Source organism: Oncorhynchus tshawytscha, linkage group LG06 (assembly GCF_018296145.1).
Source record: "Oncorhynchus tshawytscha isolate Ot180627B linkage group LG06, Otsh_v2.0, whole genome shotgun sequence".
In the NCBI taxonomy this organism is placed as follows: Eukaryota; Metazoa; Chordata; class Actinopteri; order Salmoniformes; family Salmonidae; genus Oncorhynchus; species Oncorhynchus tshawytscha.
The window spans coordinates 24679465-24695385 of NC_056434.1; the positions used below are offsets into that span (position 1 = coordinate 24679465).

The 15921-nt window shown below is 44.6% G+C and overlaps 1 protein-coding gene across 2 annotated transcripts in view; it reads left to right on the forward strand.

The window, feature by feature from the left end:
• LOC112252309 (zinc finger protein ZFPM1) overlaps positions 1-15921 on the forward strand; it is a 103677-nt gene that overhangs the window by 64861 nt on the left and 22895 nt on the right. For both annotated transcript variants that reach the window (XM_024423428.2, XM_024423429.2), the window contains exon 4: positions 5260-5393. In XM_024423428.2, the coding sequence (XP_024279196.1) occupies positions 5260-5393 (134 nt within the window). The remainder of the gene's footprint in view (positions 1-5259; positions 5394-15921) is intronic.

Consider the following 15921-nt stretch of genomic DNA (forward strand, 5'->3'; position numbering starts at 1 on the left):
AGGTATTATGTTAACATGGTATAACTAACAACCCCTTTGAATGATCCATGGTGGTGTTGGTTTACTCATAGGGACATGTAAGGGGCAGAATCCCACTGTTCACTGCCATCATGTCAATCTGACAGACTTGTAAAACTACTTTCAGGTGTCTGTTAGCACGTATGTCTTTTACATAGCTTGAATGGGATGTTTATGCTGCGAAAGTTGGAATTTACCACAAAAATCCACTTGAACGGCCCTCAAACTGGTCATTCAAGTGGGAAACTTGCTTATCATCCTGATCTCCCACTTCTCCCACATGCTGACCTCAATAACAGCATTTTCGGCAGTTAAATGCAACAACAAAACGTTATTTATGAAAAATCAATCTATTAATATGGGTTTTGAACACTATAATTTGTTTACAATCACGATAGCTGTACCTTTACTTTATGGTTTATGCAGCTTCCTGGCCATTAGCCAATTGGCATTTCTCAATGAGGTCAAAGCACGTGAATGCATACAACTTGTGTTTACGACTTCACAACTGGTAAATTCCCACCTCTTGCTTGGTTACGAACACAGCATTACCTGAAGGTTTCTTTGTTCCTCTTGAAGGATTCAGAGAGGAAGTGGATTTGCGTGAATCTGTTAAATTGCCCATGTGCCATGAGGTCACAATCCCTCAGGGTCTTAAAGAAAATAACACATCTAAACATGTGAAACAAATAGATTTTTTATACAAATGTATGGCCTCGCTTTTGCTGTATTCTCCCTCCAGTACTCCCTCTTCCTCCTAAACTCCCTCTATCCCCCTCTGTCTACTCATCGGGTAATTGCATTAGTCATTTCATTAACGATAGGGTGATTGTTTTATTGTCTGCTGTTGTAAAACGGACAGGACACCCCAGTGGCTGGTGAAGCAGCCATATTGATAAGGCTTTGTGTGGACACTGCCAGAGTGGAGCTCTATTGATAAGGCTGGCTGATAGGTCTGTGTGGACTGTGGTGCAGGATCCCTATTGATTAAGCCTGGTCCTGCCTGTGTTTTGTGGGCACTGTCTGTGGTCCGGGCCGTGGATATTCTTGAGGTCTGCTGTGTGGGGGCATAGAGATGGTTAGGGGCAAGGAGAGGGGCCAGCATATCAAGCGGAGTGGCCAAGCAGCAGGGCAATGAACAGGGCTGTGGGGCTGTAGAGATGGTGTAGAGCCTCTACAGAGGGGCCAGTATCAGGCTGTGAGGCGAGCGCAGGGCATTGAGCAGTATTGATAAGAACCCCAGGTCATTATGGGGGTTTGTGGTGTGCGGTAGTGGTAATTAGCAGGGATTAGAACGGTAGGAGGCCCTGCGTAGCGTAGCACCGTGCTAACCTGTAGGGATTACCCATGTGCAGTGATTAAAATGGGCCTCATGATCACTCCTCAGTGGGAGGATGAAACTGATCTTGATTTTTAAGCCACCTGTTGGATGGTGTGCCCGCGCGGCTGACCGTGCGTCGGCAACTTAGAGCTGGGACCTCCCATCCAGGTTACCTCCCTGTGTTACAGTTGGCAGAGAGTGGGGAATGGGGCTTGGTTGATCATGGAAGGATGATGGAATATTTTTAGGTTCTAAACACCAACACTCAGTGTGGTCTCTCTATTTTTTCACAAAGGTAAAATCCCAGCAGACAATTTCACAATTAGGTTAATGGTGGTGTTCATGCTGATAAGGCATCATGTGACCGAGGCCAGCCAATATCAGGGCAGCAGACTGGACATTGATGGAGTGTTGAGATTAGTTGGTCAGAGTGTGATCTGGCCAGGGGTGCTGGGAGATAGGCCTGGACACTGGACTTCAGCCTCGCTGATGTGGACAGGAGACTTACACAAACACATCAAACGTATGGGAACCACATGTTTGACTCCGTTCCATGAATTCCATTCCCCACATTACAATGAGTTCCCCACATTACATTGAGTCCGTCCTCCTATAGCTCCTTCCACCAGCCTCCACTTAGTAACAAACTCATAAGCTTGATTTGTTCCAATCTCCTTCTCACTACTGCTCCTTCATTTTTCCCCTCCTTCCCGCTGTCTCTATCTCCCCCTCTCTCTCCTCCACCCCTCCCTCTCTCCCTTCCCCCCTCTCCTTTCCTCCCCCTCTCTTTCTCCCACTCTTGGCTGTGGGAAAGCCATTTTTATCAGCATCTGTCTGTTGTTCTCTGGTGGGGATAGATACAGAGAAGATAGATGAGTGTTTTGACATAGAGAGTGTTAGACAAACACTCTTATCAGCCTGGCACTTTAGCCCGACCCCCGAAAGAGAAGCTGAACCATGGAGGAGGAGGGAGGGGGCGACGGGGGGGGCACAGAGCAACAGAATCAACATGGAGGGAGAGGGACAGCTGAACGTGGTGGTAAACAGCAGGTTCCAATGTTACTGCACTGTAGAGCACCATGGCTATGGGGGCTGTGTCATAGGACTTACTGTAGGTACTGGACTAAGTGAATTTCAAGATTCCTTTCCTAATCATTCCTTCTTGAGATATGTGTTTTTGTTTAAGCTTTTGAGATCCTACCTTTGCGATCCTACTTTTGAGATTCTGCTCTGTGGGATTGTAAGGGATATGAGTGTGATAGTGAAGGGCTCTCCTCCTCAGTGGCCTAAGGCTCCCTCTGTCCAAGTCTCACACTAATGCCTTGACTCCCATGTCTTTTTCTTAGTTATCTCCTAAGAGGAAGTACAAAAGTTTGCTTGGTTTTGGCCAACTCCTGCTCAGTCCACTCTGTGCTCAAGGCAACACCACACCCCCCTAGTGTTGGAATCATCAGAGCTCTGGCCATGACATGACATAGATTAGGGATGGGCAACTTTGATGGGACACGAAAAAATCTGTACTCATTATGAGGGGGCCGCAGTACCTCGCAGGTCTATGTACCCACATCCATCCCCACACATGCAGTCAACTGATTTGTGCAATCAATCAATTTTTTGCAGTTAAACTACTTTACCCACTTAAAGTTTTTTCACGCTCAGCAGTTTCCCATGTGTATTAAGAATGGTCCACCATCCAAAGGACATGCAGCCAACTTGACACAACTTTGGGAATTGAGGCTGTACTGAGGGTAAGGGGGGGGGGGGTGAAATTGTGGAAATGCTGATAATGCCCTTTTAGTGTAAGAGCTGTTTGAAAAGATCTCCTGAAATTTTTGCCTTTTTTGGTGGGATTAAGCTTAGTTAATAGACAAATAAGAAAGAGTTCCAAACCTCTCAGCCAATAACAGCTAGTTTTCAGTTTTCTCCTCCCCACTCAGACCACTCATAAACGTCTGCATTGGTCCTTTAACTACAAGCATTATATCAGTAGTCAGGGCCGGCAGTAACCTTTTGGGGGCCCTAAGCGAGATTTGTTTTGGACTCCCCCCACCTCGCGGGCAAAACATTATACTGGCCCCGGTCTTGACGGCAGATATATATTTTTTTAAATGTAAAGTTAATTTCCTGTAATTGTACACATTTAAGGTGTAGAGACATTTTCTGGGCGTTCGTAAACTCAAGAGCGTTGTCACGTTGTCTGTTCGTAAATTGAGAGCGTTTCACTCTCGGAGCGTTCAGAGAGCACACTGGGCGTGCTCTGGCCGAGGAGTAGGATTGATTCGAGCGTTCTGTTCTAACAACAGCAGTCAAGCACCCACGCTAGTTGGCTAGCTTGCTAGCTACTTCCAGACACAAATGAGAGAACAGTTAACTCTGACCAGTTTACTCGCCCAGCAGAGCTGGTTAGGCTGTTTTTATGTTATCCAAAACATTGGTGACTGCTGTGCTGCTGGCAACAATTTAATTATGCTTTTTTGCCAACGTTTACTGACACTGGCCATATTCAATGGGTGTTGAGCGTTTGTAAATTTGTCTGCGCTCGACCAGCTACGTCTATCGACAGTTGTCGCAGTGACATCATGAACATTCTATTGAAATGGCTACTTGCATAGGAGTGTCTTTTGTTTAGACATGTAGCTAGCTAGCTAAACAATGAACCTAAATCCAAACTCATAACATTACTAGCCTGCGTAAATCTGATGGTAGCTAACCAACCAGGTTCAATGTTAGCTAGCTAACATTAGTCTATAACTAGCAATGCAAATGGCTCTGAGATATGAATAATATTACTACACAGATCATACATGTAACGTTAGCTAGCAAGCCAGCCAGCTAATGTTAGCTAGCTAGCTAACAGTGCACTTTAACTTGACAAAATTAGAAATTTGTAATATCTGAAAATGTAGCTAGCTAGATTCTCTTATCCATATACATGGATGGACGCTTCACCCTCTCTATCACGGAGGCCATGGTTGCCCTTAGTTTGAAGATGTAATCCGGAGACAGGCGTTTTATACAACACAGCCTTCTGTGTGTTCTCTTTTTGACTATGTCTGCATATTTGCAATCAAATGCCAAAGTTTTCTCCATCTCCTTAGCTGTCATACTCTAATTCCACCGTGCATTCCACTGATTTCAAAACTCGGTCCTCCAGAAAGTGGAGAGTAACACTTATGCAGTTCTACTATGTGATATCTTTAAAAAAATCCTCATTAGAAAGGGTTACCTACACATACTGACCAGCTCATATTATAGACAGATTGCGTGCTACATGGCAGACCAATCCGAACTCATCTCTTGGCATGTGCAGCCCACTCATTATCTCAGCCAATCATGGCTTGTGGGAAGGTTGCTGTATTTTACGTGGCTAAACCAACTAGGCTCATAATTTAATATTCATATTTACAGATGACATACATGTTTGTTATTAAGGCACATGAAAGTTCACATGTTCCAGAAGGCATTTCTGCCAAAAAACGCATTTTGATAAAAAAATAAAAGTTTACATTCAAATGGCTCTCCTGTTAAGTAGTGACGCGTGACATACGCCTAGATTTCTGAAACAAGTCACATATGATATCTGAAAGTGACTAACAAAATGAATGGGGGTTCCCTGGAGTTCAGGGTCCCTGGGCACTTGCCCTGCATACTTGGGCAGTATTTGGCCGTGATTACTTAAGTTTAGACTAACTTACCAATTAAAAAATGGTTAGCTGCACATGGCTAATTGAACAACTGTCAGTAACTGATATAACAATAGTAAACTGCTGATGCACCTTGTCTATTCTACTATTATAACTATCAACAGTAAATTGAGACACAACTGAGTTGGTTTTGTATGGCTTTGTATCTTGTTTGCTTGTGGGACCTGGGAGACTTATTCGCTCTCTCTTCTCTTTCTTCTCTCATTCTCTCTGTAGATGACCTGGAGCTAAGTGACGATACTGCTGGCCCCAAGGTTCTGGCCCGCAGAGACCTCACCACTGACACACTATGGGGACCATACACTGGGATCGTCCAAACAGAAGAGACTGGAGATGACCAGGTGCCAGAGGTGAGGGTTCAAAGTGCATGGAGGTAGAGGTTAAAGGTCAAGGGTCGGGAAGGAGGTTGGTCAATGGATCAGTAAATTAATAAAATGCCGTATCAACCATAGATCGGCAGTGTGTGTGTATGTGTGCATGATTCTATTACCACATTAACAATCACTATGTAGATTTGTGTGCTTCAATGAGCAGTATTTCTGGAGTTTGACTATGGGTATGAAAAGCTAGCATAAAGTTGTTCATCTTTGACTGTAACAATGTTGTTAACTAACCAGCTACCTACTTAGTGCTGCACACATAATGTTTCATCTTTCAACAAAAGCTAGCGAGCTACTGTAACTTGTAGTACTAATGCTTAACTTATGAGTTTTCATGAAGCAGCTGTTCTTCTGCCACTGTCACGATCGTTATATAAATATATATAAATAATCGGACCAAGGCGTTGTGTAGAGTTCCACATATTTATTACAGTGAAACTTAAAAAACAACAAAGAATTAACGAACGTCCAGTACGTAGCGCACATAGGCACTAAACAAACCAAAAAGGGACACACTAAGTATGATCCCCAATTAGAGGCAACGATATTCAGCTGCCTCCAATTGGGAACCATACTCACACACCAACATAGAATTAAAATAACTAGAAAAAAACCTAGTCACGCTCTGACCTATTACACCATAGAGAACCCTGAGGGCTCTCTATGGTCAGGGCGTGACAGCCACGAGTCATTGCAGTAGCCTGAGTCAGCTGCTGTGTTCAGCTGATCCAACAATTACGATCTTGGCGAAACATGCTGATCTACGGTGTGATTTCTAAAAACAGCCAGTTCCTCTTAATTGTGGGGCTGCATGTCTACAGCTTCAGTGTAATTTAAACAGGCTAAGTAAGCTTTTTATGTCAGTGAAGGAAGGGCTAGCTATAAGGGCTTTAAGCGAGACCCAGATGCAGATGGTTAGAGTCAAAGATGTTTATTAAAAATACAAAAATGGTTGTGGACAGGCAAAAGGTCAAAACCAGTTCCAGAGGTACAGAATGGCAGGCAGGCTCGAGGTCAGTGCAGACAGGAATGGAGTCCAGAAAAACAGGCAACGGTCAAAACTGGGAGGACTAGTAAAAGAGAATAGAAAAGTAGGCGCTGGTTGACTTGAACATACAAGACGAACTGGCACAGAGAGACAGGAAACACCGGGATAAATACACCAGGGAAAATAAGCAACACCTGGAGGGGGTGAAGACAATCACAAGGACAGGTGAAACAGATCATGGCGTGACAGTACCCCCCCTCTCTAGGGACGCCACCTGGCGTCCTACCTGAGTGCATACCTGGCTGCGGTGAAAATCAGCAACGAGGGTCGGGTCCAGGATGACTTTAGCCGGAACCCAGCACCTCTCCTCCGGGCCATAACCCTCCCAGTCAAACAGGTACTGGAAACCCCACCCCGTGGTCGAACCCTCAGGAGGCGTCTCACCTTCACGCTGCCTGGCCATCATTGACACGGGGGAGGGAGGGGCCTAGAAGCAGGAGACAGAGGGCAGTGAGACATGGGTTTAATCCTGGAAACATGAAAAGTAGGGGGAACACGGAGGGTACAGGGCAACAGCAGACGGACAGCAGTGGGACTAATGCCTCTAGAAATGGGGAAAGGACCAATGAAACGGAGGGGTAGGTCCCGAATGGACAGCCATACGCTCTGCCCGACAGCGAGGAGCCAGAGTCCGGTGGCGGTTCTCGACAAGCGGTGGTCTTGAGAAGAGCCGCCCTAGCTCTTTTCCAGGTACGCCGACAGCAGTGGATGAACATCTTGGCTGAAGGTACGTTGACCTCAACTTCTTGCTCTGGGAAGAGCGGGGGCTAATACCCCATGGAGCATTCAAAAGGGGATAGTCCAGTAGCCGAGCAAGGGAGAGTGTTCCTGGCATATTCCACCCAGACCAGTTGCTGTCTCCAGGTGGTGGGGTTACTGGCAACCAGACACTGGATTGCCGTCTCCATATCTTGATTGGCTCGCTGCGACTGGCCGTTACAGTGGGGATGAAACCAAGAGGACAGACTTATTGGGTGCAAAACGCCAGCCAGAGTGCCTTCCAGAATTGGGATGAGAACCGAGGACCCCGGTCTGAGACAACGTCAACCAGGAGTCCATGGATATGCAAGACATGCTGCACCATAAGCTGGGCCGTCTCCTTGGCTGAAGGTAACTTAGGAAGAGGGATGAAATGGGAGGCCTTGGAGATTCTGTCCACCACCGTCAGAATGGTGGTGTTGCCGTCTGACGGAGGAAGCCCAGTGACGAATTCCAGAGGAATATGGGACCAGGGGTGATGAGGGACAGGAAGTGGCTGTAGGAAGCCAGATGGAGCTTGCCACGGAGTCTTGCTTTGCGCACATTCCATGCATGCGGCGAAGAAGGTCGATACTTCAGGGACCATGGTAGGCCAGCAGAAGCGTTGACGGAGGAAAGCCAGGGTCCGATGAGTACCAGGATGACAGGTAAGCCTGGAGGAGTGAGCCCATTCTAGGACCTGAGACCAGACCTCATCAGGCACAAGCAGACGGTTAGCCGGGCCCCCCACAGGGTCCGATTGGGAACACTGAACCTTGCGGACCAGAGCCTCAATTCCCCAAACAACAGAAGCCGCCAAGCAAGAGGCAGGGAGGATGGTCTCAGATTCAGAGGGAATGGCAGTGGAACTGTATAGACGGGAGAGAGCATCCTGCTTCAGGTTTTTGGACACTGGGCGGTAGGAGTTGGTGAAATTGAACCTAGTAAATAACAGAGCCCACCGGGCCTGCCTGGAATTAATGCGCTTGGCTGTGCTGAATGCTGTCTTCCACTCATCTCCTTCGCGTATCCGAACCAGGTGGTAGGCATTCCAAAGATCCAGCTTGTAAAAAAAATGGTGGCTTCCTGGAGAGGTTCAAAAGCTGAGGAGATGAGTGGTAGGGAGTAACAATTCTTACTCGTAATATCATTAAGACCCCGGTAGTCAATGCACGAACGCAGGGGCTTGTCCTTCTCCACAAAGAAAAACCCTGCGCCGGCAGGAGAAGCAGACGGACGGACAGCCCCAGTAGCCGGAGACTCCTCTATGTACTCCCCCATGGCCTTGGTCTCCGGCCCAGATAGAGAATGTAGCCTACCGCGAGGTGGTGTGGTGCCTGGGGGGAGATCAATGGCACAATCATGAGGACGATGCGGGAGAAGAGAAGTAGCCCGTGCCTTGCTGAAAACTTCCAGGGGGTTGTGGTAATCTGTGGGCCGGTAGAGAAATCTGAGACTTGACATAAGCCCTGAGGAGCCTGTCTCGGGGAAGGCTGTGCTGCTTTGAGGCAATGGGAATGGCAAAACAGACTCCAACCCAAGATTGAACATGTGGTCCAATCAATAACGGGGTTGTGTTTTTTTAAACCAAGAAAATCCCAAAACAACTGGAACATGGGGAGACTCAATGAGAAGCAGCTGTATAGCCTCACTGTGATTTCCTGAAACCCGAAGATTAACAGGAACAGTGCTGTGGGTAACTCTGCCAATGGAGCGTCCGTCCAGTGCTCTAGCGTCCATGGAAACAGAGAAGTTGAGTGGGAATACCTAATTCAGAAACTAGAGTAGCATCCATAAAACTCTCATCTGCCCCAGAGTCAATGAGCACCCGTAGAGATTTAGACTGGCCTCCCCACAGCACTATAACAAAGGAGGGAGTCCGGTTAATGGGATTAAGAAGATTCCCAGTCTGGCTCACCAGAGTACTTGTGCCTACTATAGAGATGGGTCTCTTAACCTTTCTGGCGCAGGCATTTCGCTAGCGACCCACCTCGACAACATCCAGTGAAATTGCAGAGTGCGAAATTCAAATGACAGAAATATAAATATTTAACATTCATGAAAATACAAGTGTCATACATCAAAATAAAGCTTAACTGGGCAGGTGGCTATATAATGTTGTGCAGCCCCACAGTACAGACAACTGTTGGAACTCAGCCTATGTGAACGTTTCTTAGGCGATAATCTAGCTCTGCCCAGTTGCATAGGTTCTGGAGTATCTGACTCACCCGTCGCTGATGATTCTCGAGGGAGCTCAGGTGGCTTCGGATCCTCTCTGAAAAATAGCCTTCGGGGACTTCCGGATTACTTCGAAGATGAGCGAGCAACTGCAGATGAACAAGTGTGACCCAGGTCAGACCTCCTCTCTCTCCTGCGTTCCCTTAGCTGCCCATCAATTTTAATGGTGAGGGCGATGAGGGAATTGAGATCCACTGGCAATTCCCGAGCAGCTAGCTCATCCTTTATCTCCTCAGATAGTCCATGAAGGAAGGTATCCAAAAGGGACTCCGGATTGCAGGTACTCTCGGCGGCCAGCGTGCGAAAGTCAACAGCGTAGTCTGCCACACTTTGAGAATTTTTACGTAAATTCAGCAGTTTATGGGCCGCCTCGCTCCCAGATACTGGAGAAACAAAAGCCTTTCTCGCCTCTACCATAAAATCCTCCAGATGACGACAATTGGCAGATTGTTGCTCCCAAACAGCCGTCGCCCAGGAGAGCTCCCTTCCCGACATTAGCGTAATAATATATGCTATCTTAGATCGGTCCGAAGGAAACGAAGATGGCTGTAGCTCAAAAATAAGGGAGCATTGAGAAAGAAAACCCCAGCAGATACCAGGACCCCTAGAGTATCACTCCAGAGGAGGTAAGCAGGGTTCTCTGGGACCCGGGGAAGGCTGTACAACCTCACCACTCACAGGGAAAAAGTTTCTGAGTGGTTGGGGGTTCTCAGAGGTGGTAGGCTGCCTATGAGCTAACTCCCTGATTTGCTCCATAACAGCCTTGAACCCCTGGTCGTGGCGTTCCGTCAGGGAACGAAGCCCTTCCAGAAGGTCCTGAAGTAGCTCCTCATGCCTCCGAATGGTGGCTCCCTGCAGGGAGACAGAGTGGCGGAGCTGGTCCAGGTCTGCTGGGTCTGTCAAGGCCAGTTCGTACTATAAGGCCACAAGGCGAGACCCAGATGCAGACACAGGAGACAGATGGTTAGAGTCCAAGATGTTTATTAACAATCCAAAAGGGGGAGGCAAGAGAATGGTCGTGGACAGGCAAAAGGTTAAAACCAGTTCAGAGGTACAGAATGGCAGGCAGGCTTGAGGTCAACGCAGGCAGAATGGTCAGGCAGGCAGGAATGGAGTCCAGAAAAACAGGTGGAGGTAAAAACTGGGAGGACTAGTAAACGAGAATAGAAAAGTAGAGGCACAGGAAAACCACGCGGGTTGACTTGAACATACAAGATGAACTGGCACAGAGAGACAGGAAACACAGGGATAAATACACCAGGGAAAATAAGTGACACCTGGAGGGGGTGGAGACGATCACAAGGACAGGTGAAACAGATCAGGGCATGAAACTAGCTGCCTTCAGAAAGTATTTATAACCCTTGACTTATTCCACATTTTGTTGTGTTACAGCCTGAATTCAAAATGTATTAAATATATATTTTTCTCACCCATCTACACACAATACCCCATAATGACAAAGTGAAAACATGTTTTTAGATTTTGTAGCAAATTTATTGAAAATGAAATACAGAAATATCTCAAATACATGTAAGAATCACCTTTAGCAGCGATTATAGCTGTGAGTTTTTCTGAATATTTCTTGAAGAGCTTTGCACACCTGGATTGTACAATATTTGCACATTATTCAAGTTGGTTGTTGGTCATTGCTAGACAGACATTTTCAAGTCTTGACATAGATATTCAAGTAGATTTAATTCAAAACTGTAACTCGGCCACAAAGGAACATTCACTGTCTACTTGGTAAACAGCAGCCTTGTGTTTTAGGTTATTGTCCTGCTGAAAGGTTAATTGATCTCCCAGTGTCAGGTGGAAAGCAGACTGAATCAGGTTTTCCTCTAAGATTTTGCATGCGCTTAGCTCCATTCCGTTTCTTATTTTTCCTGAAAAACTCCCCAGTCCGTAACAATTACAAGCATACCCATAACATGATGCAGCCACCACTATTGAAAATGGAGAGTGGTACTCAGTAATGGCTTGTATTGGATTTGCCTCAAACAAAACACGTTGTATTCAGGACAAAATGTTAATTGCTTTGCCACATTTCTTTTGCAGTATTACTTCAGTGCCTTGTTGCAAACAGAATACATGTTTTGGAATATTTGTATTCTGTACAGGCTTCCTTCTTTTCACTCTTTCAATTAGGTTAGTATTGTGGAGTAACTACAATGTTGTTGATCCATCCCCAGTTTTCACCTGCCTCTCTGCTCACTGAGTTAGGATGGACGCCTGCATCTTTGTAGTGGCGGGGTATATTGATACACCATCCAAAGTGTAATTAATAACTTCACCATCCTCAAAGGGATATTCAGTGTCTGCTTTTTTTATGTATACCAATCTACCAATGGGTGCCCTTCTTCGCGAGGCATTAGCAAACCTCCCTAGTCTTTCTGGTTGATTCTGTGTTTGAAATTCACTGCGTGACTGAGTGACCTTACCGATAATTGTATGTGTGTGGTAAAGAGATGAGGTAGTCATTCAAAAATCATGTTAAACACTATTATTGTCCATGCCACTTATTATGTGACTTGTTAAGCACATTTTGTTATTTAGGATTGCCATAACAAAGGGGTTGAATACTTATTGACTCAAGACATTTCATTTTGTATTAATTCCACTTTGACATTATTGGGTATTGTGTGTAGGCCATGGACAAAAAAAAATCTATATTTAATCAATTTTAAATTCAGGCTGTAATACAACAAAATGTGGAAAAGCCATGGGGTGTTAATACTTAAGAGCATCGCAGAGAAGTGACGACATCTAACGTGAGACACTGCCAATCACAGCGATTATGCAAATATTAGAACTCTCACTTTTGGTCTCCACAGAACACATTAGTTGTAAAGCAACAGTTTGTTTGTCCAGATGTAACCGATCTGTCAAAAGTTGCTAGCTCATGTCTAAATTCTGAAACTAAATACATACTGCAATTCCAACCACAAAATCTTCAATGCTGACCACACAGACCGCGTTGTGTGTGTGAGCATTGCAAAATAAATGTACACTTTGGAAAGTATTCAGACCCCTTGACTTTTTCCACATTTTGGTAGGTTACAGCCTTATTCTAAAATGAACTTTTAAAAAAATGTCCTCATTAATCTACACACATAATGACAAGGCAAAAGCAGGTTTTTAGACATTTTTGCTAATTTATTAAAAATGAAAATGCGTGAAATGCTTATGTTACTAGCTCCTAACAATGCAGTAAAATGTCAGACAAGTACCCCCAGAAATGTCAGAATGAAAACAATTACAACTCAAATAGCACTGTAACAGTAATCCAAATGCCATCTATACTTATATACACCGGAATAATTTACAGTTCACAAGATATATTAAAAATGATATGTACAGCAGTATATGTTTTATTTATTTATTTAACATGTACAGTGCATTCAGAAAGTATACAGACCCCTTGACTTTTTCCAAATTTTGTTACAGCCTTATTCTAAAATGTATTCATATTTTTCTCTCGTCAATCTACACACAATACCCCATAATGACAAAGCGAAAACAGGTTTTTAGACATTTTTGCTAATTTATTCAAAATGAAAAACGGAAATATATTACATAAGTATTCAGACCCTTTACAGTACTTTGATGAAGCACCTTTGGCAGCGATTACAGCCTCGAGTCTTATTGGGTATGACGCTACGAGCTTGGCACACCTGTATTTGGGGAGTTTCTCCCATTCTTTCTCTGCAGATCTTCTCAAGCTCTGTCAGGTTGGATGGGGAACGTTGCTGCAAAGCTATTTTCAGGTCTCTCCAGAGATGTTCGATCAAGTTCAAGTTTGGGATCTGGCTGGGCCACTCAAGGACATTCAGAGACTTGTCCCAAAGCCACTCCTGCATTGTCTTGGCAGTGTGTGCCTAGGGTCGTTGTCCTGTTGGAAGGTGAATCTTCGCCCCAGTCTGAGGTCCTGAGTGCTCTGGAGCAGGTTTTCATTAAGGATCTCTCTGTACTTTGCTCTGTTCTGATCTTTGCCTCTGTCCTGCCTCGATCCTGTCTCCCAGTCCCTGCGGCTGAAAAACATCCCCACATCATGATGCTGCCACCACCATGCTTCACCGTAGGAATGGTGCCAGGTTTCCTCCAGATGTGACGCTTGGCATTCAGGCCAATATTGGTTTCATCAGACCGTAGAGAATCTTGTTTCTTATGGTCTGAGAGTCTTTAGGTGCCTTTTGGCAGACTCCAAAAGGGTTGTCGTGCGTTTACGAAGAAGTGGCTTCCCTATGTCCACTCTACCATAAAGGCCTGATTTGTGGAGTGCTGCAGGGATGGTTGTCCTTCTGAAATGTTCTCCCATCTCCACAGAGGAACTCTGGAGCTCTGTCAGAGTGACTATCGGGTTCTTGGTCATCTCCCTGACCAAGGCCCTTCTCCCCCGATTGCTCAGTTTGGCCGGGTGACCAGCTCTATAGGAAGAGTCTTGGTGGTTCCAAACTTCTTCCATTTAAGTATGATGGAGGCGCTGTGTTCTTTGGGACCTTCAATGCTGCAGAAATGCTGGTACCTTTCTCCAGATCTGTGCCTCAACACAATGCTGTCTCGGAGCTCTACGGACAATTCCTTCGAACTCATGCCTTGGTTTTTACTCTGACATGCACTGTCAGCTGTGAGAACTTATATAGACAGGTTTGTGCCTTTCTAAATCATGTCCAATCAATTGAATTTACCACAGGTGGACTCCAATCAAGTTGTAGAAACATCTCAAGGATGATCAATAGAAACAGGATGCACCTGAGATCAATTTCGAGTCACATAGCAAAGGGTCTGAATAGTTTGTAAATACTATATTTCTGTTTTTAAATTAGCAAAAATGTATAAAAAAAACGTTTTGTTTTGTCGTTATGGGGTATCGTGTGTAGATTCCTGAGTATTTCTTTGTATTCATTTTAGAATAAGGCTGTAACGTAACCAAATGTGGGAAAAGTCAAGGGGTCTTTCCGAAGACACTGTACATGTTATTCAGTCATTTCATCCAAACTGCTTGCACGCGTCAACGAGAAAATAAAACGGTGTTTCATTTTTTTTATGCTTGACGTGCTGCAAGTCCCGCCTCTTCCATCTCCTCATTGGTTTTTAGGAGTATATGCCCACGTGGGTGATTGAAAGATGAACTGAGATCCACATTCCAGTTCAGTTGGTGGTGGTAATGCACCTTAAAGTTGGTTGCCAACCACCATATAAAGTCCACAGAAGAAGACAGAGAGATGTTTTTATTTATTTTTCCTTTATTTAAGTAGGCAAGAAGGTTCAGAACAAATTCTTATTTTCAATGACAGCCTAGCAACAGTGGGTTAACTGCCTTGTTCAGGGTGGAAATTACAGATTGTTACCTTGTCAGCTTGGGGATTCGATCTTGCAACTTTTCAGGTTACGCGTCCAACGCTCTAACCACTAGGCTACCTTTCGCCCCAGATTACTACAAACTAACTAGGTTTCCTCTTTTATCTGTGGATACATTTTCGGAGTAGAGAACACACGATTTTGTGTGACTCAAAAGGGGTCAACATTTTACCAATATCCTGAACGACCTTGTGCATTTCAGGTAAAATAACGACCCAATATTTATATCCCAGGACAAATTAGCTAGCAACAGCAGGCTAGCTAGCTAAATGTCCATGAATGTTGTCACCAAACTAATGCACTGTGGTCGAAGAATAAAATGTTTCTGAGACCAATAGTGTGTATTTTTCTGTGTTTCTGTTTTTCTTTCATCTTTGTCTTCTTCCCCCCCAACTTAATGGAGAAAAGCGACATGCCACCCTGATGATTTAACTCTCTCTCCCTGGGGTTCTTCAGTTGGCCAGTGCTGCCATTATCAGCATGTTACTTTTTATTTTATTCCTAAAAATACAACAACTTGCTTAGCAAACAGCTAAATGCTTGTTTTTTAAATATTTATGTTATTTCCAACAACCAATTAGCATCTCCGTTGTAAATCCAGCGCATATTACATTTTGAGATTGCCGACAGGCCAGTCTCTTTGGTCGTCACTAGTTACCAAAGTGACAAAATCAGAAGGGCTGCTACTCGAGCTATCAGATGAGGGAGTGTCATGACACGTATGCCAGCTTAGAGTTCGCAGGCAACAACCAATCAGATGTGTGGGAGCGTAATGACCGGCTTGCAGGGGCAGACGAGAGACATTCATTTATTTTATCTAGCCTATTGATCCATCAATGATTTGGTTAATTATTAGCTATAATAAAACCAACTGTTCTAAATGCAATATGATAATCAGATATCTTATTCAAACTCAGCTTTCAAGCTTAGTATGATATTTGCCCTTACTCATAGTTAGGCTAGTTTGTCTTAGCCCAAAATATGTTTACTCCAAAGCTGCATTGTTTTTAAAATGGCATGCAGACAAACAAATGGACACATCTAGATTTAAAATGCACAGTTTCACAGAAATGTTCACATAAATTATTTTTCTGTGATATTATTTTTGTTATTTTT